General features: G+C 43.2%; 1 protein-coding gene across 4 annotated transcripts in view; it reads right to left on the bottom strand.

Moving 5' to 3' along the window:
- Positions 1-16,902: 16,902 nt before the first annotated feature.
- Positions 16,903-25,412, bottom strand: part of DSE (dermatan sulfate epimerase) — a 48,377-nt gene continuing 39,867 nt past the window's right edge. For all 4 annotated transcript variants that reach the window (XM_077289503.1, XM_077289502.1, XM_077289505.1 and 1 more), the window contains 2 exons: positions 19,629-19,836; positions 16,903-18,885 (listed from right to left, as the gene is read on the bottom strand). In XM_077289503.1, coding sequence (XP_077145618.1) covers positions 17,133-18,885; positions 19,629-19,836 — 1,961 coding nt within the window. In that variant the 3' untranslated portion in view covers positions 16,903-17,132. The remainder of the gene's footprint in view (positions 18,886-19,628; positions 19,837-25,412) is intronic.

Below are 25,412 nucleotides of genomic sequence, written 5' to 3'. Positions count from 1 at the left end.
CCCTCATCAAAGGGGTATACACAGTGGCGTAGCCAGCGGGGGCAGAGGGTGCGAGCTCCCCGGGCCCGGTGCTCAGAGGGGGCCCACCCGGAGCTACGCTACTGTAACTGTATCAGCGCGCAGCAAGCCGATACAGTTACATTTTGCGGCGGAGCAGGGATAATTGGTCTCTGTGCTCTGCTGAATGGTGAGATCAGTCAAGGACAATCCTCAGACCACCTCCAGAGAGCTGCAGCATCAACTTGCTGCAGATGGTGTCACTGTGCATCGGTCAACTATACAACGCACTGTGTTTTTTTGCTACCATGCATAACACCTTTTTGTATGACCAAACAACTCAATCTTGGTTTCATCAGTCCACAGGACCTTCTTCCAAAAAGAAATTGGCTTCTCCAAATGTGCTTTTGCATACCTCAGCCGACTCTGTTTGTGGCGTGCTTGCAGAAAGGGCTTCTTTCGCATCATTCTCCCATACAGCTTATCCTTGTTCAAAGTGAGTTGTATAGTTGACCGATGTACAGTGACACCATCTGCAGCAAGTTGATGCTGCAGCTCTCTGGAGGTGGTCTGAGGATTGTCCTTGACTGATCTCACCATTCTTTTTCTCTGCCTTTCTGATGTTTTTCTTGGCCTGCCACTTCTGGCCTTAACAAGAACTGTACCTGTGTTCTTCCATTTCCTTACTATGTTCCTCACAGTGAAAATTGACAGGTTAAATCTCTGAGACAGCTTTTTGTATCCTTCCCCTGAACAACTATGTTGAATAATCTTTGTTTTCAGATCATTTGACAGTTGTTTTGAGGAGCCCATGATGCCACTCTTCAGAGGAGATTCAAACAGGAGAACAACTTGCAAGTGGCCACTTTACGTAGCTTTTCTCATGATTGCATACACCTGGCTGTGAAGTTCAAAGCTCAATGAGGATACAAAACCAAAAAAAGTGCTTTAGTAAGTCAGTAAAAAGTAGGTAGGAGTATTTAAAACAAGAAAATGATAAGGGAGCCCATACTTATGCACCTGTCAAATTTTGTTTGAATGCTGATTGCACATTTTCTGTTAGTACAATAAACCTCATTTCAAAGCAGAAACATTACTGTGTCCAACAGTTATTAGATATATGAAACTGAAATAGCTGTTGCAAAAAAAACAATTTTTAGAAAACATTAGGTCCCTTGCCGTCTGCTTCCTGCTCTGACAGTGCCGCCGTACAGTGAGAGCAGAGCGCAGCGGTGACGTCACTGCTGTGCTGTGCTCTCACTGTACGGCCGCCGGATCTCAGTCAGAGCAGGAAGCAGACGGCAAGGGACCTGACGGACATCAGATGGTGAGTATGTATTGTTTGGTTTTTTTTACATTTACGCTGGTAACCAGGGTAAACATCGGGCTACTAAGCGCGGCCCTGCGCTTAGTAACCCGATGTTTACCCTGGTTACCAGTCACACACACCGATTCAGCGATGTCAGCGGGACCTCAACAACCAAAAAAAGGTCCAGGCCATTCCGACACGACCAGCGATCTCACAGCAGGGGCCTGATCGCTGGTACGTGTCACACATAGCGAGATCGCTACTGAGGTCGCTGTTGCGTCACAAAACTTGTGACTCAGCAGCGATCTCGCTAGCGATCTCGCTATGTGAGACGGGGCCTTAACATTTACACAAGTGATAGCAAGTATGGGTTTGCATACTTGCGATGTTCACAAGCCAGTAGAGTCTCAAGGATGGGCCGCTGCTAATGGGCCACTGCTATGTGCTTGCCCCCCAGGCCAAAATTTGCCAGGCAGCCCCTGTGAAAGGGTAGGGTATAAAACTTTGCTTTTATTGCAGCGATTTAAAAAATTGTGACTAACGCGTTTGGGGTTCAAGCCTCAATCATGGCTTGAATGTCGAAACTCGTCAATCTGTTCTAACCTCTTCAATATGTCAGTCACAATTTTTTTAAATCACTGCAATAAAAAGTGAAGTTTTATACCTACCCTTTCATCACTGAAGCATTCCTATTTTTCTTATTTATTGTCTATGAAACTGCTGGAAAAAGCAGAATGCTAGTTCGACACACCCCTAAACAATTCTGCTCTATTCATGATGGAGCTGCAGAAAAATGCTCTCAGCATTCTGGAACCCTAATCTCGGGATCGCTGTAGATCCCAGCGGTCAGACCCCAAAAGATCAACAAATTATCCCCTATCGCATTACTTTTGGAGGAATAACCATTCAGTAATAGTGTTGAGCATTCCGATACCGCAAGTATCGGGTATCGGCCGATCCTTGCGGTATCGGAATTCCGATACCGAGATCCGATATTTTTGTGGTATCGGGTATCGGAATCGGAAGTCCCCACAGTGCTAAAATCACTATAATGTAAAGTGGGCGGTGCGTGGGCGGAGACTGCGTGTCTCTGTGCGGGCGGGGTCTGTGCGGGCCTGCCAGGGATCTCATTCTATGCGGCTGGCGCTGTATGCCCAGGCTTGATGCGGCGTGCCGGGGCTTGATGCGGCGTGGGAGGGCTCTGCGGCGTGCTGGGGGGGTCTATGCGGCGTGCTGGGGGGGGTCTATGCGGCGTGAGGGGCTCTCTGCGGCATCTATGCGGCGTGCTGGGGGTCTATGCGGCGTGCGGGGGTCTCAGCGGCGTGCGGGGGTCTCTGCGGCATGCTGGGGGGTCTCTGCGGCGTGGGGGGGTCTCTGCGGCGTGGGGGGGGGGTCTCTGCGGCATGGGGGGGTCTCTGCGGCGTGCGGGGGTCTCAGTGCGGGCATCGTCCGATGGGACTACAAGTCCCATCGGGCTATGCCTGCTACACTGACAGTGATTGACACATTAGCCAATGATGGGACAGTAGTAGTCCCATCATCCGGCTAATGTGTTGAATGAAAAAAAAAAAAATACTCCATACATACATTCTACATACATAAATACATATAGACATACAGTACATTCATACATTACATACATGACATACATTACATTAAACATAGATTACATACTCACCATTACTTGTCATTTTGATCCCCGAAGCCAGTGTCATCTATAAAAAATGTGAAAAAAACAAACAACCAATATACTCCCTGTCCGCAGAAATCCACGAGTGTCCCACGACGATCTCCCGTGGAGAGCAGCAGCATCAAATAATGCGACCGCTCTCTAGGGGCTCAGAAACACAATGACGGGAGGAAGGTATCCTTCCGCCACTGTATTCCTCCGCCGCTGTAAAAAAAAAAGTCCCTAGTCTCACTTTATGGCATTGCTGTATGAGACATTTTCCCATGCAGCAATTATATAAAGTGACACTTTGAACTCAGGTAACCTCAGTGATGCACTGCAGGAGCCATTGTCTCCTGTCAGTGTGTCACTGAGGGTCCTATAGAGCAGTGACGTCACCCGATGTCACTGTTCTATAGGGGAGATCGTCGTGGGACACTCGTTATTAATTGGACTACGGCGGACAGGTAGTATGCGGTTTATTATTTTACGTTTTTTGCAGGCGCTGAAGTATGGTAAGTATGGTGAAATGAAGAATATTAAAATACTTTTTCCTAATGTGTGCGTGTTTTATTAACCCTTTTCTTACTATTGGATTAATAACGGATAGGCGTCTTATTAACGCCTCTCCGTTATTAACCCGGCTTAATGTCACCTTACGATAGCAAGGTGACATTAACCCCTTATTACCCCATATCCCACCGCTACACGGGAGTGGGAAGAGAGGGGCTAAGTGCCGGAATTGGCGCATCTTACGGATGCGCCATTTTCGGGGCGGCTGCGGACTGGTATTTGTAGCCGGGGGGGGGGCCAATATCCATGGCCCCTCTCTAGGCTATGAATATCAGCCCGCAGCTGTCTGCGTAGCCTTTCTGGCTATAAAATATAGGGGGACCCCACGTCATTTTTTTGGGGGGTCCCCCTATTTTAATAGCCAGTAAAGGCTACGCAGACAGCTGCGAGCTGATATTCATAGCAGGCTACAAATATTGGCCCCCGGCCGTCGGCTTTCCCCCTCTGGCGCAGAAAATTGCGCGGGAGCCCACGCCGTTTTTTTTCATTTTTTTTTTTTTTTTTAAATTCAACGCTCATAAAGGCCTCTTTCACCCTTGCGTCAGTACGGGTCCGTCGCTATGCGTCGAGCCGATGTACCGACGCACGTTGTGAAATTTGTACACGACGTGGGCAGCGGATGCAGTTTTTCAACGCATCCACTGCCCATTCTGAAGTGCGGGGAGGAGGGGGCAGAGTTTCTGCTGCGCATGCGCAGTAGAAAATGGCAGACGCGACGGACAAAAAAACGTTCACTTGAACGTTTTTTCGTGCCGACGGTCCGCCAAAACTCGACGGATCCGTTGCAGAACGGACGCGACGTGTGGCCATTCGTCGCGATCCGTCGCTAATACAAGTCTATGGGGAAAAAAAATGCATCCTGCAAGCACATTTGCAGGATCCGTTTTTTTCCGCCAGATCCGTTTTTTCAGTCGGATCCGTTGTTTTCCGCCAGATCGGTTTTTTTCCACCGGATCCGTTTTTTTCCGCTAGATCCGTTTTTTTTCCGCCGGATCCGTTTTTTCCTGCCGGATCCATTTTTTTCCGCCAGATCCATTTTTTCTCATAGAGTTGTAATAGTGCCGGATTGCGCCTGATGGCCACACATTTCATCTGTTTTTTGCAGGATTCGTAAAAAAAAACTTTCCGCCGGACGGAAAACTCATAGGAACGTTTTTTGTCCGTTATTTTTCATGCATGTTTCCATTCAAATCCTGCACATTTTCTGTTTATTTATTTTCCAAAAACCTCATCAAAACCTGCATCAAAACTAAACTGCATGAAAAACCGCACCAAAAACCTGCATCAAAAACAGCATCAAAAACCGCACCAAAAACCTGCAGCAAAAAAAGCACCAAAAACTGCATCAAAAACTGAACCAAAAACTACATCAAAAACCGCACCAAAAAAGCACCAAAAACTGCATCAAAAACTGCACCAAAAACCGCACCAAAAACCTGCAGAAAAAAGCACCAAAAACTGCATCAAAAATCGCATCAAAAACTGCACCAAAAACTGCATCAAAAACCGCACTAAAAACCTGCATCAAAAAAAGCACCAAAAACTGCATCAAAAACTGAACCAAAAACTACATCAAAAACCGCACCAAAAACATGCGGTTTTTGATGCAGTTTTTGGTGCTTTTTTGCTGCATGTTTTTGGTGCGGTTTTTGATGTAGTTTTTGGTTCAGTTTTTGATACAGTTTTTGTTGCTTTTTTTGATGCAGGTTTTTGGGGCGTTTTTTGATGCAGTTTTTGATGCGGTTTTTGATGCAGTTTTTGGTGCTTTTTTGCTGCACCAAAAACCGCACCAAAAACCTGCAGCAAAAAACACCAAAAACTGCATCAAATACTGCACCAAAAACTGCATCAAAAACCTGCAGCAAAAAAGCACCAAAAACTGCATCAAAAACGGCATCAAAAACCTGCAGCAAAAAAAGCACCAAAAACAGCACCAAAAACCTGCAGCAAAAAAAGCACCAAAAACTGCATCAAAAACCGCATCAAAAAGCTACATCAAAAACAGCACCAAAAACTGCATCAAAAACCGCATCAAAAACTGCACCAAAAACCTGCAGCAAAAAAGCACCAAAAACTGCATCAAAAACGGCATCAAAAACCTGCAGCAAAAAAAGCACCAAAAACTGCATCAAAAACCTCAACAAAAAGCTACATAAAAAACAGCACCAAAAACTGCATCAAAAACCGCACCAAAAACCTGCAGCAAAAAAAGCACCAAAAACTGCATCAAAAACTGAACCAAAAACTACATCAAAAACCGCACCAAAAACATGCGGTTTTTGATGCAGTTTTTGGTGCTTTTTTGCTGCATGTTTTTGGTGCGGTTTTTGATGTAGTTTTTGGTTCAGTTTTTGATACAGTTTTTGGTGCTTTTTTTGATGCAGGTTTTTGGTGCGGTTTTTGATGCAGTTTTTGATGCAGTTTTTGGTGCAGTTTTTGATGCGTTTTTTGATGCAGTTTTTGGTGCTTTTTGCTGCAGGTTTTTGGTGCGGTTTTTGATGCAGTTTTTGGTGCAGTTTTTGATGCGGTTTTTGATGCAGTTTTTGATGCAGTTTTTGGTGCTTTTTTGCTGCACCAAAAACCGCACCAAAAACCTGCAGCAAAAAACACCAAAAACTGCATCAAATACTGCACCAAAAACTGCATCAAAAACCTGCAGCAAAAAAGCACCAAAAACTGCATCAAAAACGGCATCAAAAACCTGCAGCAAAAAAAGCACCAAAAACAGCACCAAAAACTGCATCAAAAACCGCATCAAAAAGCTACATCAAAAACAGCACCAAAAACTGCATCAAAAACCGCATCAAAAACTGCACCAAAAACCTGCAGCAAAAAAGCACCAAAAACTGCATCAAAAACGGCATCAAAAACCTGCAGCAAAAAAAGCACCAAAAACTGCATCAAAAACCGCACCAAAAACCTACAGCAAAAAAAGCACCAAAAACTGCATCAAAAACTGAACCAAAAACTACATCAAAAACCGCACCAAAAACATGCAGCAAAAAAGCACCAAAAACTGCATCAAAAACTGCACCAAAAACTGCATCAAAAACCGCACCAAAAACCTGCAGCAAAAAGCACCAAAAACTGCATCAAAAACCGCATCAAAAATTGCACCAAAAACTGCATCAAAAACCGCACCAAAAACCTGCAGCAAAAAAGCACCAAAAACTGCATCAAAAACTGCATCAAAAACAGCACCAAAAACCTGCAGCAAAAAAAGCACCAAAAACTGCATCAAAAACCGCATCAAAAAGCTACATCAAAAACAGCACCAAAACCTGCATCAAAAACCGCATCAAAAACTGCACCAAAAACTGCATCAAAACCTGCATAAAAAACTGGTGCAGTTTTGATGCGGTTTTTGATGCAGTTTTTGCTGCAGGTTTTTGGTGCGGTTTTTGATGCAGTTTTTGGTGCAGTATTTGATGCAGTTTTTGGTGCTTTTTTTGCTCCAGCTTTTTGATGCGGTTTTTGATGCAGTTTTTGGTGCAGTTTTTGATGCAGTTTTTGGTGCTTTTTTGCTGCAGGTTTTTGGTGCGGTTTTTGATGCAGTTTTTGGTGCTGTTTTTGATGTAGCTTTTTGATGCGGTTTTTGATGCAGTTTTTGGTGCTTTTTTGCTGCAGTTTTTTGGTGCGGTTTTTTATGCAGTTTTTGATGCAGTTTTTGGTGCTTTTTTGCTGCAAGTTTTTGGTGCGGTTTTTGATGCAGTTTTTGGTGCGGTTTTTGATGCAGTTTTTGGTGCGGTTTTTGATGCAGTTTTTGGTGCGGTTTTTGATGCAGGTTTTTGGTGCGGTTTTTTATGCTGTTTTTGATGCAGGTTTTTGGTGCGGTTTTTCATGCAGTTTTGATGCAGGTTTTGATGAGGTTTTTGGAAAATAAATAAACAGAAAATGTGCATGATTTGAATGGAAACATGCATGAAAAATAACGGACAAAAAACGTTCCTATGAGTTTTCCGTCCGGCGGAAAGTTTTTTTTAACGAATCCTGCAAAAAACGGATGAAATGTGTGGCCATCAGGCGCAATCCGGCGCTATTACAACTCTATGAGAAAAAACGGATCTGGCGGAAAAAAATGGATCCGGCAGGAAAAAACGGATCTGGCAGAAAAAAAACGGATCTGGTGGAAAAAAACGGATCCGGTGGAAAAAAACAGATCTGGCAGAAAAAAACGGATCCAATGTAAAAAAAACGGATCTGGCGGAAAAAAACGGATCCGGTGGAAAAAAAACGATCTGGCGGAAAACAGATCCGACTGAAAAAACGGATCTGGCGGAAAAAAACGGATCCTGCAAATGTGCTCGCAGGATGCATTTTTTTCCCCCATAGACTTGTATTAGCGACGGATCGCGACGAATGGCCACACGTCGCGTCCGTTCTGCAACGGATCCGTCGAGTTTTGGCGGACCGTCGGCACGAAAAAACGTTCAAGTGAACGTTTTTTTGTCCGTCGCGTCTGCCATTTTCTACTGTGCATGCGCAGCAGAAACTCTGCCCCCTCCTCCTCGCACTTCAGAATGGGCAGTTGATGCGTTGAAAAACTGCATCCGCTGCCCACGTCGTGTACAAATTTCACAACGTGCGTCGGTACGTCGGCTCGACGCATAGCGACGGACCCGTACTGACGCAAGGGTGAAAGAGGCCTTTATGAGCGTTGAATTTAAAAAAAAAAAAATGGAAAAAAACGGCGTGGGCTCCCGCGCAATTTTCTGCGCCAGAGGGGGAAAGCCGACGGCCGGGGGCCAATATTTGTAGCCTGCTATGAATATCAGCTCGCAGCTGTCTGCATAGCCTTTACTGGCTATTAAAATAGGGGGACCCCCCAAAAAAATGACGTGGGGTCCCCCTATATTTTATAGCCAGAAAGGCTACGCAGACAGCTGCGGGCTGATATTCATAGCCTAGAGAGGGGCCATGGATATTGGCCCCCCCCCGGCTACAAATACCAGTCCGCAGCCGCCCCGAAAATGGCGCATCCGTAAGATGCGCCAATTCCGGCACTTAGCCCCTCTCTTCCCACTCCCGTGTAGCGGTGGGATATGGGGTAATAAGGGGTTAATGTCACCTTGCTATCGTAAGGTGACATTAAGCCGGGTTAATAACGGAGAGGCGTTAATAAGACGCCTATCCGTTATTAATCCAATAGTAAGAAAAGGGTTAATAAAACACGCACACATTAGGAAAAAGTATTTTAATATTCTTCATTTCACCATACTTACCATACTTCAGCGCCTGCAAAAAACGTAAAATAATAAACCGCATACTACCTGTCCGCCGTAGTCCAATTAATAACGAGTGTCCCACGACGATCTCCCCTATAGAACAGTGACATCGGGTGACGTCACTGCTCTATAGGACCCTCAGTGACACACTGACAGGAGACAATGGCTCCTGCAGTGCATCACTGAGGTTACCTGAGTTCAAAGTGTCACTTTATATAATTGCTGCATGGGAAAATGTCTCATACAGCAATGCCATAAAGTGAGACTAGGGACTTTTTTTTTTACAGCGGCGGAGGAATACAGTGGCGGAAGGATACCTTCCTCCCGTCATTGTGTTTCTGAGCCCCTAGAGAGCGGTCGCATTATTTGATGCTGCTGCTCTCCACGGGAGATCGTCGTGGGACACTCGTGGATTTCTGCGGACAGGGAGTATATTGGTTGTTTGTTTTTTTCACATTTTTTATAGATGACACTGGCTTCGGGGATCAAAATGACAAGTAATGGTGAGTATGTAATCTATGTTTAATGTAATGTATGTCATGTATGTAATGTATGAATGTACTGTATGTCTATATGTATTTATGTATGTAGAATGTATGTATGGAGTATTTTTTTTTTTTTCATTCAACACATTAGCCGGATGATGGGACTACTACTGTCCCATCATTGGCTAATGTGTCAATCACTGTCAGTGTAGCAGGCATAGCCCGATGGGACTTGTAGTCCCATCGGACGATGCCCGCACTGAGACCCCCGCACGCCGCAGAGACCCCCCCCACGCCGCAGAGACACCCCACGCCGCAGAGACCCCCCCCACGCCGCAGAGACCCCCCAGCACGCCGCAGAGACCCCCGCACGCCGCTGAGACCCCCGCACGCCGCATAGACCCCCCAGCACGCCGCATAGACGCCCCAGAACGCCGCAGAGAGCCCCTCACGCCGCATAGATCCCCCAGCACGCCGCATAGACGCCCCAGAACGCCGCAGAGAGCTCCTCACGCCGCATAGACCCCCCAGCACGCCGCTTAGACCCCCTCACGCCGCATAGACCCCCCCAGCACGCCGCAGAGCCCTCCCACGCCGCATCAAGCCCCGGCACGCCGCATCAAGCCTGGGCATACAGCGCCGGCCGCATAGAATGAGATCCCTGGCAGGCCCGCACAGACCCCGCCCGCACAGAGACACGCAGTCTCCGCCCACGCACCGCCCACACTCTCCCCCCCCTCCAGAACCCCATATAGAAGGACAGAAAGGGCTGATTTACCGTCCGATACTTGAGTCCCATTCACTTGTATTGGTATCGGGTATCGGTATCGGATTAGATCCGATACTTTGCCGGTATCGGCCGATCTTTCCGATACCGATACTTTCAAGTATCGGACGGTATCGCTCAACCCTATTCAGTAAAAAAAAAAAAAAAAATAAGAACCGTGCTCATTCCTTCTTTCCACTATCAATCAATGAACCTCCCAATGGGCCATGAAGTTCGTGTAAAACCATTACAATACAGTGAAACCCAGTGGAAACACTTGAACAAAGCAGTGTTACTCCAAGTCAGTCACACTTCTGTGAAATCAACCTGTCCAGTTATGAAGCATCACTGATTGTGAATCAATTTCTCCTGCTGTTGTGCAAATGGAACAGACAACAGGTAGAAATTATAGGCAATTAGCAAGACAACCACTATGAAGGAGTGATTCTGCAACTGGTGACCACAGACCATTTTGCTATTCTCATCCTTTTTGGCTGTTTTGGTCACTTTTGCATTTCATCATTGCTCTCACCCCTAGAGGTACCGTACAGTAGCACGAGACAGTGTCTACAACCCACACAAGTTACTCAGGTAGTGCAGCTCAATCAGGATGGCACATCAATGCGATCTGTGGCAAGAAGGGTAGAGGTGTCAGCACAGTGTCCAGAGCATGGAGCAAACACAAGAAAACAGGCCAGTACACCAGGAGACATGGATGGGGCTGTAGGAGAGCAACAACCCAGCAGCAGGACCTCCACCTCCTCCTTTGTGTAAGGAAGTAAAGGAGGAGCAGTGCCAAAGCCCCGCATAATGACCTCTAGCAGGACACGAATATCCATGTTTGCTCTGTCAGAAACAGACTCTATGAGGTTTGTATGAGGGCCCGACGTTCACAAGTGGGTTTTGTGCTTACATCCCAACACCATGCAGTGCAATTGGCATTTGCCACAGAACACCAAGATTGGCAGATTCGACATTGGCGCCTGTGCTCTTCACAAATGAAAGCAGGTTCAAACTGAGCACATGTGACAGACGTTAGAAATTCTGGAGACACTATGGAAAACGTTCTTCTGCCTGCAACGTCCTCCAGCATGACCAGTTTGGCAGCGGGTCAGTAATGGCGAGGGTAGGAATTTCTTTGGAGGACCGCTCGGTCTTCTATGCGCTAGCCAGAGGTACTCTGACTGCTATTAGGCACCGGGATGAGATTCTCAGGCCCCTTGTGAGACCATATGCAGATGCAGTGGGCCCTGGGTTCCTTCTGATGCATGGCTATGCTAGTCCTCATGTGGCTGAAGTGTGCCAGCAGTTCCTGCAAGATGAAGGCATTCATGCTATGGACTGGATAACCCGTTCCTCAGACCTGAATCTAATCGAGCACATCTGTGACATCATGTCTCACTCCTTCCACCAACACCACATTGCACCACAGACTGTCCAGGAGTTGACTGATGCTTTAATCTAGGTCTGGGAGGAGATCCCTCAGGAGATCATCCGCCGCCTCATCAAGACCATGCCCAAACGTTATGGGGAGGTCATACAGGCACGTAGCGGCCACCATTTTTGCTATATGCAGCAATACTATATAGTAATAATAATCTTTATTTTTATATAGCGTTAATATTCTGCAGTGCTTTACAGTTTGCATACATAATCATTGTTGTCCCCAATGAGGCTCACAATCTAAATTCCCTATCAGTATGTCTTTATAATGTGGGAGGAAACCCACACAAACACGGAGAGAACATACAAATTCCTTGCAGATGTTGTCCCTGGTGATATTAAATATATATATATATATATATATATATATATATATATATATATATATAGTGCATTTGGGCTGGCGCCATCCAGCAGGAGGAAGCTACGGATAAGGTGGTGTTGCATATTTGCCTCCATTAAGTGATCTCACGCTTTTGAACATTTCTTGTATTTACACACTGGCTACATTTGAACTGTTCTGCATCAACTATTCTACTTCACTATATTTATATTCTTGCCAACTACCCTGGTTCCTCTTTATCATGCCATCATTTTCATTTTATATGTAGATTTATTATTCTCCACCTCATGCCCCTTGCTGTCTTTTGTCGCCCTCTTGTGTTCCTCTATTTTAATACACTTGGATTTTATCAAGCTGAAGACAAATTTGTCGGTTTTTCATTGGCAGGAGCAACATATTTTCAAAATGTATAGAGCATAAAATTATAAATTAATTAAAAAAAAATACACAAATAAGGACTATTATGATTCAAATGTATTCTCAGAATTCCCAGCTTCCTTGGGTGTCTGTAATAAATGCTGCAATAAATTATCACAGATCAGTTGAATTTAAACAAAATAAAGTTATTTTAAAATAATATATCTATGAACATAGATATGACATTAAGGGGGTGGTGTCCTGAATAAGATTATGTACCCGTGTTGCTCAAGACATATGAACAAAATTCCTCTTGTGAAGAAATTTAAAATTTGTGGAATTCTTCATCATACAGTCTTCATGTGATGCTCTGCAATAAATGGACTATACATACCACAAGGGCTCCATTGGAAAGTAACTTGTAGTGCAATATACATTTTGGGCTCATGCACTTTTTTGTATAATAATAATTAAAAAAAAAAAACGTTAAAAAAAATTCTATAATGCACAAATATTATATCATATACATACATTATAAGAAATGTTGTACATAAAGATTTTATCCTACAATATGTTACATTAAAAAAAATTTGCAAAGTGATAGTGGTTATCTACCATAACCAGTGGTTATTTATTGATTTTGCAGTTAAGTCTTCACCCGTTAATAAGGGGGTGTCTTTTGCTGTTGCCAGATAGGAGGTTTTGTCAGTACTTTATTTCTATAAATATATATAAATTTTTATATAAACATTGCAATACTTTATGGATTATCTGGCGCTCTATTAAAAGGGGCTTTATCATTCCAAGAAATAAGGTCTGCAGTCACTCCCTGTGCAAGTGGGCGCCGGTCCCATCAGCAGTCACTCCCTGTAGGAATGGACACCGGTCCCATCTGCAGTCACTCCCTGTAGGAATGGGCCCCTGTCCCACCTGCAGTCACTTCCTGTAGGAATGGGCCCCTGTCCCACCTGCAGTCACTCCCTGTAGGAATGGGCCCCTGTCCCACCTGCAGTCACTCCCTGTAGGAATGGGCACCGGTCTCACCAGCAGTCACTCCCTGTAGGAATGGGCACCTGTCCCACCTGCAGTCACTCCCTGTAGGAATGGGCACCTGTCCCACCTGCAGTCACTCCCTGTAGGAATGGGCACCTGTCCCACCTGCAGTCACTCCCTGTAGGAATGGGCACCGATCCCACCTGAAGTCACTCCCTGTGCGAGTGGGCGCCGGTCCCATCAGCAGTCACTCCCTGTAGGAATGGACACCTGTCCCACCAGCAGTCACTCCCTGTAGGAACGGACACCTGTCCCACCAGCAGTCACTCCCTGTAGGAACGGGCACCGGTGCCACCTGCAGTCACTCCCTGTAGGAATGGGCACCTGTCCCACCTGCAGTCACTCCCTGTAGGAATGGGCACCGGTGCCACCTGCAGTCACTCCCTGTAGGAATGGGCACCGGTGCCACCTGCAGTCACTCCCTGTAGGAATGGGCACCGGTCCCACCTGCAGTCACTCCCTGTAGGAATGGGCACCTGTCCCACCTGCAGTCACTCCCTGTAGGAATGGGCACCGGTGCCACCTGCAGTCACTCCCTGTAGGAATCGGCACCTGTCCCACCAGCAGTCACTCCCTGTAGGAATGGGCACCTGTCCCACCGGCAGTCACTCCCTGTAGGAATCGGCACCTGTCCCACCAGCAGTCACTCCCTGTAGGAATGGGCACCTGTCCCACCTTCAGTCACTCCCTGTAGGAATAGGCACCGGTCCCAACCATCAGTAACTCCCTGTAGGAATGGGCACCGGTCTCACCTGCAGTCACTCCCTGTAGGAATGGACACTGGTCCCACCTGCAGTCACGTGCCAACTAGTTTCATCTGGCTTCCCTCGACATAAGAGCAGCACAGGAGTCTTTGGTACGCGACCACTCACATGGTGAACACGAGGGACATCATGGCAGTATACCCCATATAGGGACTTCTCATAGCCTGGAAAAAAGCCTTGACAGAGCAGTTTGCTTCCTTATACACCTCTTACTCCATGACGATCTTGAGCATGGGCACCTTAGGAAAAGAAATTGCACAGTTTCCATATAACACATGGTGCCCTCTACCTCAGCAACTCCAAGTTTATATGCCCTCTTATTCACCAATATTTGCATCAAAATTAAATCTTTTTATGTGTAAGGAAAATTTATTAAGGGGGGGAGAAAAGAACACAAACAAAACACCCCACTCACCCCTGAATTTTGACTTGTATCAAATACGTTTTAGGCCTCCTTCACATTGTCATGTTTCCATATTGTCACAGCTACCACACGTATCCATTATACCCTATGGTGTTATGCGCATGTGGGAGTTTTTCCATGGACCGAGTCTGTGCAAAACACAAGGAGACATGTTCATTTTGTTTCGACAGCACCGATGACAAGGGCCATTACAAGTCTATGGGTCCGTAAATAATCAATACACCACATTCACGTCTGTGCTTTATACGAACGTGTGAAAGAGGACTTATGCTACTGTGTGCCAGGGTGGAGAAGAAGCCTATGACAACTTGGCGAATGGGCCCGCGTCTCATAAAGGAGTCGTGGGCAAGTGCACGACAGTCTGGGACAAAATTTTGCCAAAAATTTGTCAAAGTAAGCCAACTAATACGTAGTTTAGTCTTTGAGTAAACATGCAAATCTTTATTTTGCCTAGTCTAACTGCATGAGCTATGGTACTGAAAACTTTGGAGGTGAAGTGGTATCACTAGTGTAAGTAACCTGAATGCAGTAAAATCTTTATCAGTGGCTGGCTTCTTCTGCTATTGGTGCCACTCTAGTCGTTTATTTGTTGTACATTAAGAGCTCGTGACTGTTGGATGTGACTTCCAACAAATCAGAAAGCTGCCACAAGATGATGGAGCAGGACAGGGGACAGACGTTGATACCAGGTTGGGGGGTGTGTGTGGAGAAAAGAAAAAAAAAAATACTGGAGTGGTGCTTTAAGACAGAAATTGCAAACATGGACAATGAATGAGAAAGTGTCCAGAATTTTCCCTCAATATGTTACACATGTTGGCGCTTGGGCATTAGGGAACTTACTAACATTGGCACTCTTGACATTCTGCATGCAGGCCCATGTGATTCCTTTTTGCCACATTGAGAATGGGTATCAATATGTTGGAATTCAGTTGATCTTAGACACTTTTGCAGATAAATCAATCGTAACAGAACTGTTGATTATAAATACAGGGAATAATTATGTATATGCTGTGGGCTAAACCACCAGTATATAAATTTGATATTACTCTCTGAAATTTTTGGTTTTTACCCTTAAATTATATCAAACACAATTTGGTATTACTCTATTGATGTTGCATTGACTTTTTGGTTGTCTTATGAATTATTATATTGTTGCTCTGTGTACAAAGTTTAAGTTCTACATATGTATTTAAAAGGGCTATTCCCAACTATAAGGAATGAGGACATGTATGAGGACAGAGCACTATCCTAAAGCTATTAATGTGCAAATCGATCCTATATAAGCAGGTCAATAGTGTTGTCTATGTTAGCATTGTGAGTTTACCTGTGGATTCTCAGCATGGAATACAATTCTGAGGAAAGTCCACAAAAAAACTCAGTGTAACTGCAAGAGAAAACAACATGTGTATGTCAACCCCACGCAGCAGGTCAGTCTACGCCATGTCAAAATTAAGGCAAAATGGAAATGAGATCTCTATAAATCTCACTCAACTTGCTGGAATTGCAAGATGCAGCATTTTTCTTTGTGCAGCGAAAGTATGCAACATAAAAAAATCATCATGAGAACATAACTATACAATGTCATCCTGTAATTACATCTACAGAACACAACGCAAATAGTAAGGAAAGAAAGGCCGACACTATTAAGACCACATACTGTGATCAGAGGAGACTGCAGGACAGCTGGCCAACATCGTGACAGACAGATGCTCTACCCGAAGCAAACGGGTCCTGGATGCAGACGGTGAGAGGAAAGAACATGGCACTCTCGTACAAGTAAATTTCTCTGTGAACTTTATTCCTTGAACACAGGATTACGACATGAAACGGGGTTCCTACGGGACAACAGCTGTTTCACATTCAAATGACGCATCAACAGGTCCAGGTACGAAAGATACAAAGGAGTGTAATTTGTTTGTTCTTATAAGTGGGATCCTTCAGTAAAATGATGTATGTGGTGGTATCTGATAGCTGTCGAACAGCCTCATTGATGTAAAAATTCCCCTCGACAAAAGTACTACATTGCCTTGCTTGTCTGATATGCGGACAATTACATCTTCCCAACTTTTTGTTCTTTGCAACGCAACACATTCCCTAGTGTTGTTTTAATGATAAGGTAGACATGGCTCGGTTTTTATAATGAAATTTCACCTTTTGCCGTTTTGGGTGCTATTGTATTTTTTTAATCTTTGATACGACACGAAACTGGTGGTGTGGTCTCTATTTAATGGTCTCCCCTCCTTTGTGTCTTCTGTACCTGGACCCGTTTATGCATCATTTAGATGCAAAACATTTGTTTTCCCATAGGAATCCCAATTCCCGGCTGCATGTTGTAATCAAGTGTTCAAAGAATAAAGTTGACAAAGAAATTTACGTGTACCAGAGTGCCACCTTCTTTCCCATCGCCGTCTAATTCCAGGACATGCTATATGGAACACAATGACTGTTCATACAGAATTTGTATCATACACGTAATAGAACTTGTCACACATTTAGCATCTGACAAACAAATTTATTTTCCTTTCTGCATGATTGATTTCCAGTCAGTCAGCAAGTAAACATTCAGGTTAGTTCCTTTATATTTTGTGCAGCATTTCCCTTTATGAAACATGAACAAATACACATTTTCTGGTTTGGAAAAGTTAAGAATATTACAATTTTACAAATAATTGCAAAATATTTTCACTTTGCAGCTGATGTCCCTTCTTTGCATAGATTCCTGTACTAGCATTGTGTTTGATAACACGAGGAATATAGCCACAATAAGATACAGCAATCAATAGACAGTATGGCATAAAGACACCTCTTTCTATGGGCACTCTTAGTCCTCAAAAATCGTGTCAGTTGTAATAATAAAAGAACTATAAAGATGGCAATGTTTAGGATCAAGAAGAGTTTTGTATAGGAAGCAGATATTGACGAAGACTTGTTGTAATGTGTTGTCAACATGTGTTGGGAGCCATATGTTCTAATAGGACTAGATTTCTGCCTTACTGATGGCTCATCTACAAAATCTAGAAGGTCTTTCATTTCTTCATCCTCATTTACTGGACTTTCACTTTGAGCCTGAGCCATTTCTTTTTGTCTCGTCTGCTTTTCATTTACTTCTATTTGTGCAAAAATGTTAGGAACAGCATTAATAAACTTGAAATTTTTTGGTCCCTTTTTGGTTCGCTTCACTTTCCCAGTCTGCTTTTGCTGTTGAGAAATTGAAAACAACTTTTCAATGGCCTCCTCTGTGTTCCTTTTATCGGAAAATCTAAGAATCCGCTCTGCGGTCTGCCTAAAGCTGGCGGTGTTCTTTACGTGAGACAAGATTTGTTTCTCTAGTTGTTGAAAGACCGGCTTGAAATGCTGGAGTTTCTGCTCCAGAATTGTCACATAATCCTTTACCTCATTTGGTGAAGAGCTTTTGATCGCTGAACTTTTATCAAACACAATTCTTTGTCGGTCTGCAACCACTTTAGCGTAGATTGACTGATTTGGCATTTCACCGGTGAAAAGGTAGACCGCATAAGCATGGTCACTAGTTGCTAGAAACACATCAACCTGCTGATAGTCTCCATGGACACTGAAACTCTCAACATCAACAGATGGTCCAATGAAAAGGTATATTGATCTTGTGATTGGCTTCCTGAGATGGGTTGTAATATTCACAAAATTAGTTCCATTATAAGGGTAACCATGTGGGTAATTTACAGATTTAATGACTGGTTTCTCACTCAAGCCCGTGTCATCCATCCAATACATTTTATATTGTTCACCTCGGTTCCTAATTATTGCTCCATGAACACCGTCAATGGAGGTTTCTTCAAAGGGAAAGTCTACATTGTGGAAAAAAGTTGTTGTGGCCTTCAAAGTACTACTATGGTCTAGGTGAATATGGTCAACAAGTAGCAGCAGTTGTGGATGGAGTAACACAAGATTCCTTTGAACACTTTTCAGTTTTAGTTTTGGGCTATAGGCTGAATTGCCTTCACCCCTAATGAAAACAATGCCACCTTTCTCCATAGTTGCAGTCACCCTTCCATGAGAGTCGGCAGCTTCTTCAAGCTTATATTTAAGCCATTTTGAAGTACACTCTTCAGTCACCTGACCTTCCCATGGAGAAAAGCAACAATCCGACACAGATGGTGAAAACATTAAGACATTATTTAAATAAGTATATTTTGGTCCATATAAAGCTTCTGTTATAAAAGGAAATCCATTTGGTGCAAATGTGAAGGAGTTTTGGTCTGGATGCTCATGGCCAGCATTAAAGTTTCTCCATCCTTTAATCCAATTGCTGTATTTGTTTTTGTGAACAATATCAAATATTGCACGACCACCAAGCTTTCCAGATTTGAAGGAGAGAAAAGACCTGTTGATTTCAGCAGGTAGAGAGCTCCCATAGGTCACCACACCCCAGTCTTCAAAAAAATGTAATTTAGGAATGCCATAGTCTGGTGGAGGTGTAGATGGTAATGTTGCATCATACCTGTAAAACAAAATATATTCTTTAGTACATATATTCTACTACAGTGAAGACACAGATAATCTACCAGAATTGTTAAAGTCGGAGAGGTTTTTTTTTTTGACATAGTGTGGCCCTGGACAAAATTAAAAGAGGAGCCCCAAATGCTAAGATATAGCAAAGGTTGATAGTTGCTTGCTTTACTCAGGAACTCATGAACAATGATTGGGATGCATATTATACAATCTCGCTGCAACAGTCATTGTTCATGAATACACACCACCTCCTCTTCAGTTCCTTCAGACTCCCGCAATGTAAATTACATTAGTTATAGAAGTAGATTACAAGAGATCCTTCTAGGTTTCCAAGCTTGAAAATTGCACAGATAATGCCAGTACTGTATTACCAGTGCAGTTTCTTGCTTTTGAAAGTAGTTGAGCAAACAGAATAACAGCAACTATGTATGGTCCTGCAGGGTGCCCTTTTTTCTAATAATTTGCCATATTGGGCTCCAATTGGCTGATACGTCCTGATGTCAGACAAATTAGAGCTCAATAAGAGAGGTATATTATATATATATATATATATATATATATATATATATATATATATATATATATATATATATTATATATTTTTTAATCGGCTGACAGAAAATGAAATATGAAAGCATAGCTGTGCTTTAGAGAAGTAAAACGGATATACAAGTTCATGATCCATCAATAAGTAGTGATTTAGTAAATTCAGAGAGGAGACTGCTTGCTTACCAAAGAAACTCTGTGTGCAGAGTACACCACCGCTGACCCTTGGCTGGGGTCCCAGGTCCTTCCTGGACTCTGTTAAGTTGAATCTGTTCTGCCAGCCAATTGCCGCTCCCATTCCTCATTACAAACTTATCCAGAAACACCAACTGGCTCTCAGGGCCGTAGAACCAATTATAGTTTGAATCTGCTATTGCAACAGATCTCTGAAAACCTAGGATAAAAAGGATGATAAATAGCAAACCATACTTTTATTTAAGAAAGGTATTTATATACATACTTCAAAACTAGACAAGGCGCAGTTATACTTTTTTAATTGAAAGTTGGGGGGGCAAGTTCAAAGACTGTAAGCACTTCATTTAGATAGCGGGACTGGATGTTTCCATTTAGTGCACCGTGACATATGTATGCACAACTGGAGCAGGAGTTGCAGGGGGAATACCTCTGTGGCAGATGTGAGCATAATGGTCACCTGGAAGCTCATATTAGAGATCTGGAGGAGTAAAATACAACGCAGAGCTCAATTAAAAAGCTTGGGAGGAGCATGCTGCTCACTGAACAAGCAACTAGTGGGGAGGAGATGTAGGGTGGACAAGTGGGCCAGGATGAACAGTCAAATAGCTGGGTGAAAAGCGAAAATGTAAAAAGCTTAATTTTATACAGTTAAACTGTAGTTTTTTTACCACTGTATCCACTGGGAATTTTTATTTTTTACTAGTATGTCAGAGCACGACACTTCTACACAGCAAATATGGTAGCCCCAGGACATAGGAGACAGCAGCTGCCACTTCAGATGTAAACTATACATGCTCACTAGAATGCCCACTTTGCAGGTGTAGGTGGAGCCCAGTGCCATTTTATTGTAGCGCTTAGCTATAGTTTCCCTCTGTCACAATTATTTACAGTGATCACAGCAGAACAGTCAAATCAAATGGGGAGTAAAGGGAACAGAGGAAACAAAAGTCCGTATGTTAAAAGTGATATGAAACAGAGTGAAAGGCAATAGGGGTGGCTGAGGGAAGTTGAAACCTAGTGAGTGGAATTACAATGAGGCAAACAGAAGGTAATTTTTAATGTAATCTATCGACCCGCCAATACCACTGAGGAGTTGGAGAGTTGGCTGCATAATCTTATGCCACGAGTTGCACAGACTGGAAGAGCAGTGCTTATGAGAGATTTTAACTTCTCAGATACTGACTGGGGTCATGGTTCTGCTTTAGCTGCAAAAAGGATAATCTGTGCAGGATAATTGTGGGTCAGTGTTTGGAAGAATCGACGCTCTGTGGGATCTTGTCAGCCTAACAATGCAGAACTTGTTGGAAATATGTCATGTATTCACACACAGACACAGGCTGGGAGGGTAAAAAAACAAAACAAAAAAAAAAAAAAAAAAAACAACAATATTTTTATAAGGGGGCAAGTTTTCTCAAATTGAAGGCTAAATTTCAGGGCAATGACTAGAAATCATTACTATCAGATAGTGATACAAAAAGATGAATGGGAGTGCTTTAAAGATTTTAGTGATCATACTTCTAGGAATACATTTTGCAGTAACAAGTATAGACGACAAATTAAACCCGGCTTGGCTTACTCCTACAGGTTCCCTTTTAAATGTCTTTGCACCCAAACTCCCATCCAATCAAAACTTCTGGCATGTAGTCATACAGAAATGTTTTTTTTTTTTGTTTTTTTTTTAAGAAGTTACGGTACTGTGTAAAGTACAAGATTTAAAACAGTAGAATCATATTTGGATGCCAACATCATAAACTGACTGTCTTAAGCAAGGCCTAAAGTAGAATGTATCCATTCTATAAAAAATGCTTTAGGATGACAATCTGACAACTCTGTAAAGAGAGGCAAAAAAGCAAATGCAGAAAGTGAGCACTGTCAAGATAGAAATACTGACAGTGGGGATGGAATTAACGTTCCATCCCTTTTGTGCAAAGTATGGCTTCTCTGAACTAACCTCAAACTGTGAAAGCTTGCAATTACAATATTGTTTAAGGTTTTTGTGGTTGTACTTGCACATGCAGCTTTGCACACAAGTCAATGAACAGCCACCACTGCAAAATGTTTCTACTGGACAGAGAAATGGAATTTCTGAAGCCAATGCTAGACAGGACCTAGGCACTTTCCTCTAAATCCTGAGTAAACAACTTTAAAAAGTCAAGGCTTTCCTAGTCATCAGCTACTTGTAGAACAGAATCCTACTCCCGTGAATGCAGTCATAGATCAATTCACACAACTTCAACTACTTGCGCATCAGGGTCTCCTGATACACATTAGATTGAAGTCTACATGGTAAAAACATGTGTTTATCAGGTTTCTGTTTTATATTTAAGTCAAATTAACCCTTTACAAAAATGGATCAAATATGAATGACCAAAAAAAGGAAACGCACAGGTGCACACACACACACACACGACGTATGCTTATTATGATCTGGTCATTGTGCAGTATGCTTTTTAATGCAGTGACTGCAATCGCTCGTCGGGATGTAGGAGAAATGTCGAGCCAGCATGTAAGAAAATAACCTGGTGAGCAAGAAAAGACAAGCCCAGCCCTCAAAATCTCCGTCACTTTCAGAGCAGTTCTCAGCTTTTCATGCTAGCCATATTATCCCCTTACAATTAGAGATGAGCGAATTTGATAGGGTCCCTGCTTATTTGAGAAAAACAAAAAAAAAGGAAACCCTGGTATATTTTTGATAAGATATATGCAGCCCATAGATGCAGCCAAGAGGCCCATGATCACTCATGATAAACTGCAGAGATCTACAACTGAGGTGGGACAGTCTGTCCATAGGACAACAATCAGTCGTACACTGCACAAATCTGACCTTTATGGAAGAGTGGCAAGAAGAAAGCCATTTCTCAAAGATATCCAAAAAAAGTGTCATTTTAAAGTTTGCAACAAGCCACCTGGGGGAGACACCAAACATGTGGAAGAAGGTTCTCTGGTCAGATGAAACCAAAATTGAACATTTTGACAACAATGCCAAACGATGTTTAGTGTAAAGGCACCACAGCTTGTCACCCTGAACACACCATCCCCACTGTCAAACAAGGTGGTGGCAAGCATCATGGTTTGGGCCTGCTATTCTTCAGCAGGGACAAGGAAGATTGTTAAAATTGATGGGAAGATGGATGGAGCCAAATACACAACCATTCTTGAAGAAAACCTGTTGGAGTCTGCAAAAGACCAGAGACTGGGACGGAGATTTGTCTTCCAACAAGACAATGATCCCAAACATAAGGCAAAATCTACAATGGGATGGTTCACAAATAAATGTATCCAGGTGTTTGAATTGAGGTCTGGACTTTGACTTGGCCATTCTATCGAGAATCTGAAAAGAGCTGAAAACTGCTGTTCTCAAACAATCTCCATCAAACCTCACTGAGCTCGAGCTGTTTGCCAAGGAAGAATGGGCAAGAATTGTAGTCTCTCGATGAATAAAACTGATAGAGACATACCCCGAGCAAATTGCAGCTGTAATCGCAGAAAAAGGTGGCGCAACAAAGTATTAAGTTAAAAGGGCCGAATAATATTGCACGCCCCACTTTTCAGTTTTTGAATTTCCACAAAAATTAAAAAATAAGCAATAAATTTTGTTCAGCTTGACAATTGTGTTCCACTTGTTGTTGATTCTTCACCAAAAATTTACATTTGGTATCTTTATGTTTGAAGCATGATATGTGGGAAAAGGTTGAAAAGTTCCAGGGAGCCGAATACTTTCACAAGGCACTGTATATAATAAACCAAGAAATCTCAGCATGATGACAGCATAGATCTAGAATATTTATGTTTCAGATGTCATGAAAACCTCTATGCGTTTCTCCATTTAAGGATCATCAGGAGGCTGGATAATGATGCATCATATTATCCAGCCTCTTGATGATCCTTAAATGGAGAATAGTTTTCAAATACCTCTATTCACACATTTATTCATTGTGAGATATCTCTTTGTATGTATGGTTAGTCCTTGGCTGCTATACGGTTAGTCCTTGGCTGCTATACGATTATACTCCTTTTCCCTATGTTTGTATAAAAGGCTGATTGAATGATGCACCAACATAGGGTTATCTAGGAGGTTTAAGGAAGAGCCGTTGAGGAGCGCCATTTCTCATTTACATGTTTAGGGTGGCAACCTCCATTGTCAGGTAGACATCTGGCATAGGGTTCAGAGTGTAGAGTGAACATAGTGAGCACTATATTTGCACGGTGATTGTCTATTTATTTTAGAAGATATTTTGAATAAAAGTTTTTATCAAAATTATACCAGGGGTTTTTTTTTGTTTTTTTTTCCTTGATTCATTAAAGCCCAATTGATATATGTTTTTTTCAACAACTTTGTCAGGTCCCTGCTAAGGCTTCTTTCACACTTGCGTCGGTACGGGTCCGTCCCTAAGCGTCGGCGCGACGTACCGACGCACGTTGTGAAAATCTGGCATGACGTGGGCAGCGGATGCAGTTTTTCAATGCATCCGCTGCCCATTCTAAAGTCTTGGGAGTAGGGGGCGGAGTTCCGGCCGCACATGCGCGGTAGGAAATGGCAGACGCGACGTACGAAAAAAATTGTTCCCTTGAACGTTTTTTCGTGCCGACGGTCTGCCCAAAACACGACGCATCCAGCGACGTATGGCCATAAGTCGCGATCCGTCAGCAATACAAGTCTATGGGCAAAAAAAATGCATCCTGCGGGCACATTTGCAGGATCCGCTTTTTGACCAAAACCACGGATTAAAAAAAACCAAAACGCTAGTGTGAAAGTAGCCTTATTCGGCAAGCTACAGTGGGGGGGAAATAAATTTATGATCCCTTGCTGATTTTGTAAGTTTGCCCACCGACAGCCATGAACAGTCTATCATTTTAAAGGTAGGTTAATTTTAAACATTGAGAGATAGAATATCAAAATTAAAATCCAGAAATCACATTCAATAAAATTATATAAATTTGCATTTTGCAGTGAGAAATAAGTATTTGATCCCCTACCAACCATTAAGAGTTCTGGCTCCTACAGACCAGTTAGACGCTCATAATCAACTCATTACCTGCATTAAAGACAGCTGTCTTACATAGTCTGTGGACAGAAGTCTTTTATAAAGGTGACTCAGACAGGCTCTATCCTCTACAACACAGGCAAGACCAAAGAGCATTATAAGGATGTTAGGGACAATATCAGATCTGAACTAAGCTTGAATGGGCTAAACAACCATAAGTAAGACACTGGGTGAGAAGGAGACAACTGTTGCTGCAATAGTAAGAAAATGGAAGAAATACAAAATTACTGTCAACTGAAATCAATCTGGGGCACCATGCAAAATATCACCTCGTGGGGTATCCTTGATCACGAGGAAGGTGAGTGATTAGCCTACAAGTACATGGGGGGAACTTGTTAATGATCTCAAGGTAGCTGGGTCCACAGTCACCAAGAAAACCATTGGTAACACATTACCCCGTAAAGGTTTAAAACCTGCAGTGCCCGCAAGGTCCCCCTGCTCAAGAAGGCACATGTGCAGGCCCGTCTGAAGCTTGCCAATGAACACCTGGATGATTCTGTGAGTGATTGGGAGAAGATGCTGTGGTCAGAGGAGACAAAAAAAAGTTAAGATCTTTGGCATTAACTCAACTCACCATGTTTTTTTAGGAAGAGAAATGCTGCCTATGTTCCAAAGAACACTGTCCCTACTTTCAAGCATGGAAGTGGAAACATTATGTTTCGGGGGTGTTTCTCTGCTAAGATAACAAGACTACTTCACCGCATCAATGGGAGAATGAATGGAGCCATGT

Source organism: Ranitomeya variabilis, chromosome 2 (assembly GCF_051348905.1).
Source record: "Ranitomeya variabilis isolate aRanVar5 chromosome 2, aRanVar5.hap1, whole genome shotgun sequence".
Classification (NCBI taxonomy): domain Eukaryota; kingdom Metazoa; phylum Chordata; class Amphibia; order Anura; family Dendrobatidae; genus Ranitomeya; species Ranitomeya variabilis.
The sequence above is the reverse complement of the archived record's forward strand: the minus strand, read 5'-3'. Positions and strand labels throughout refer to the sequence as shown.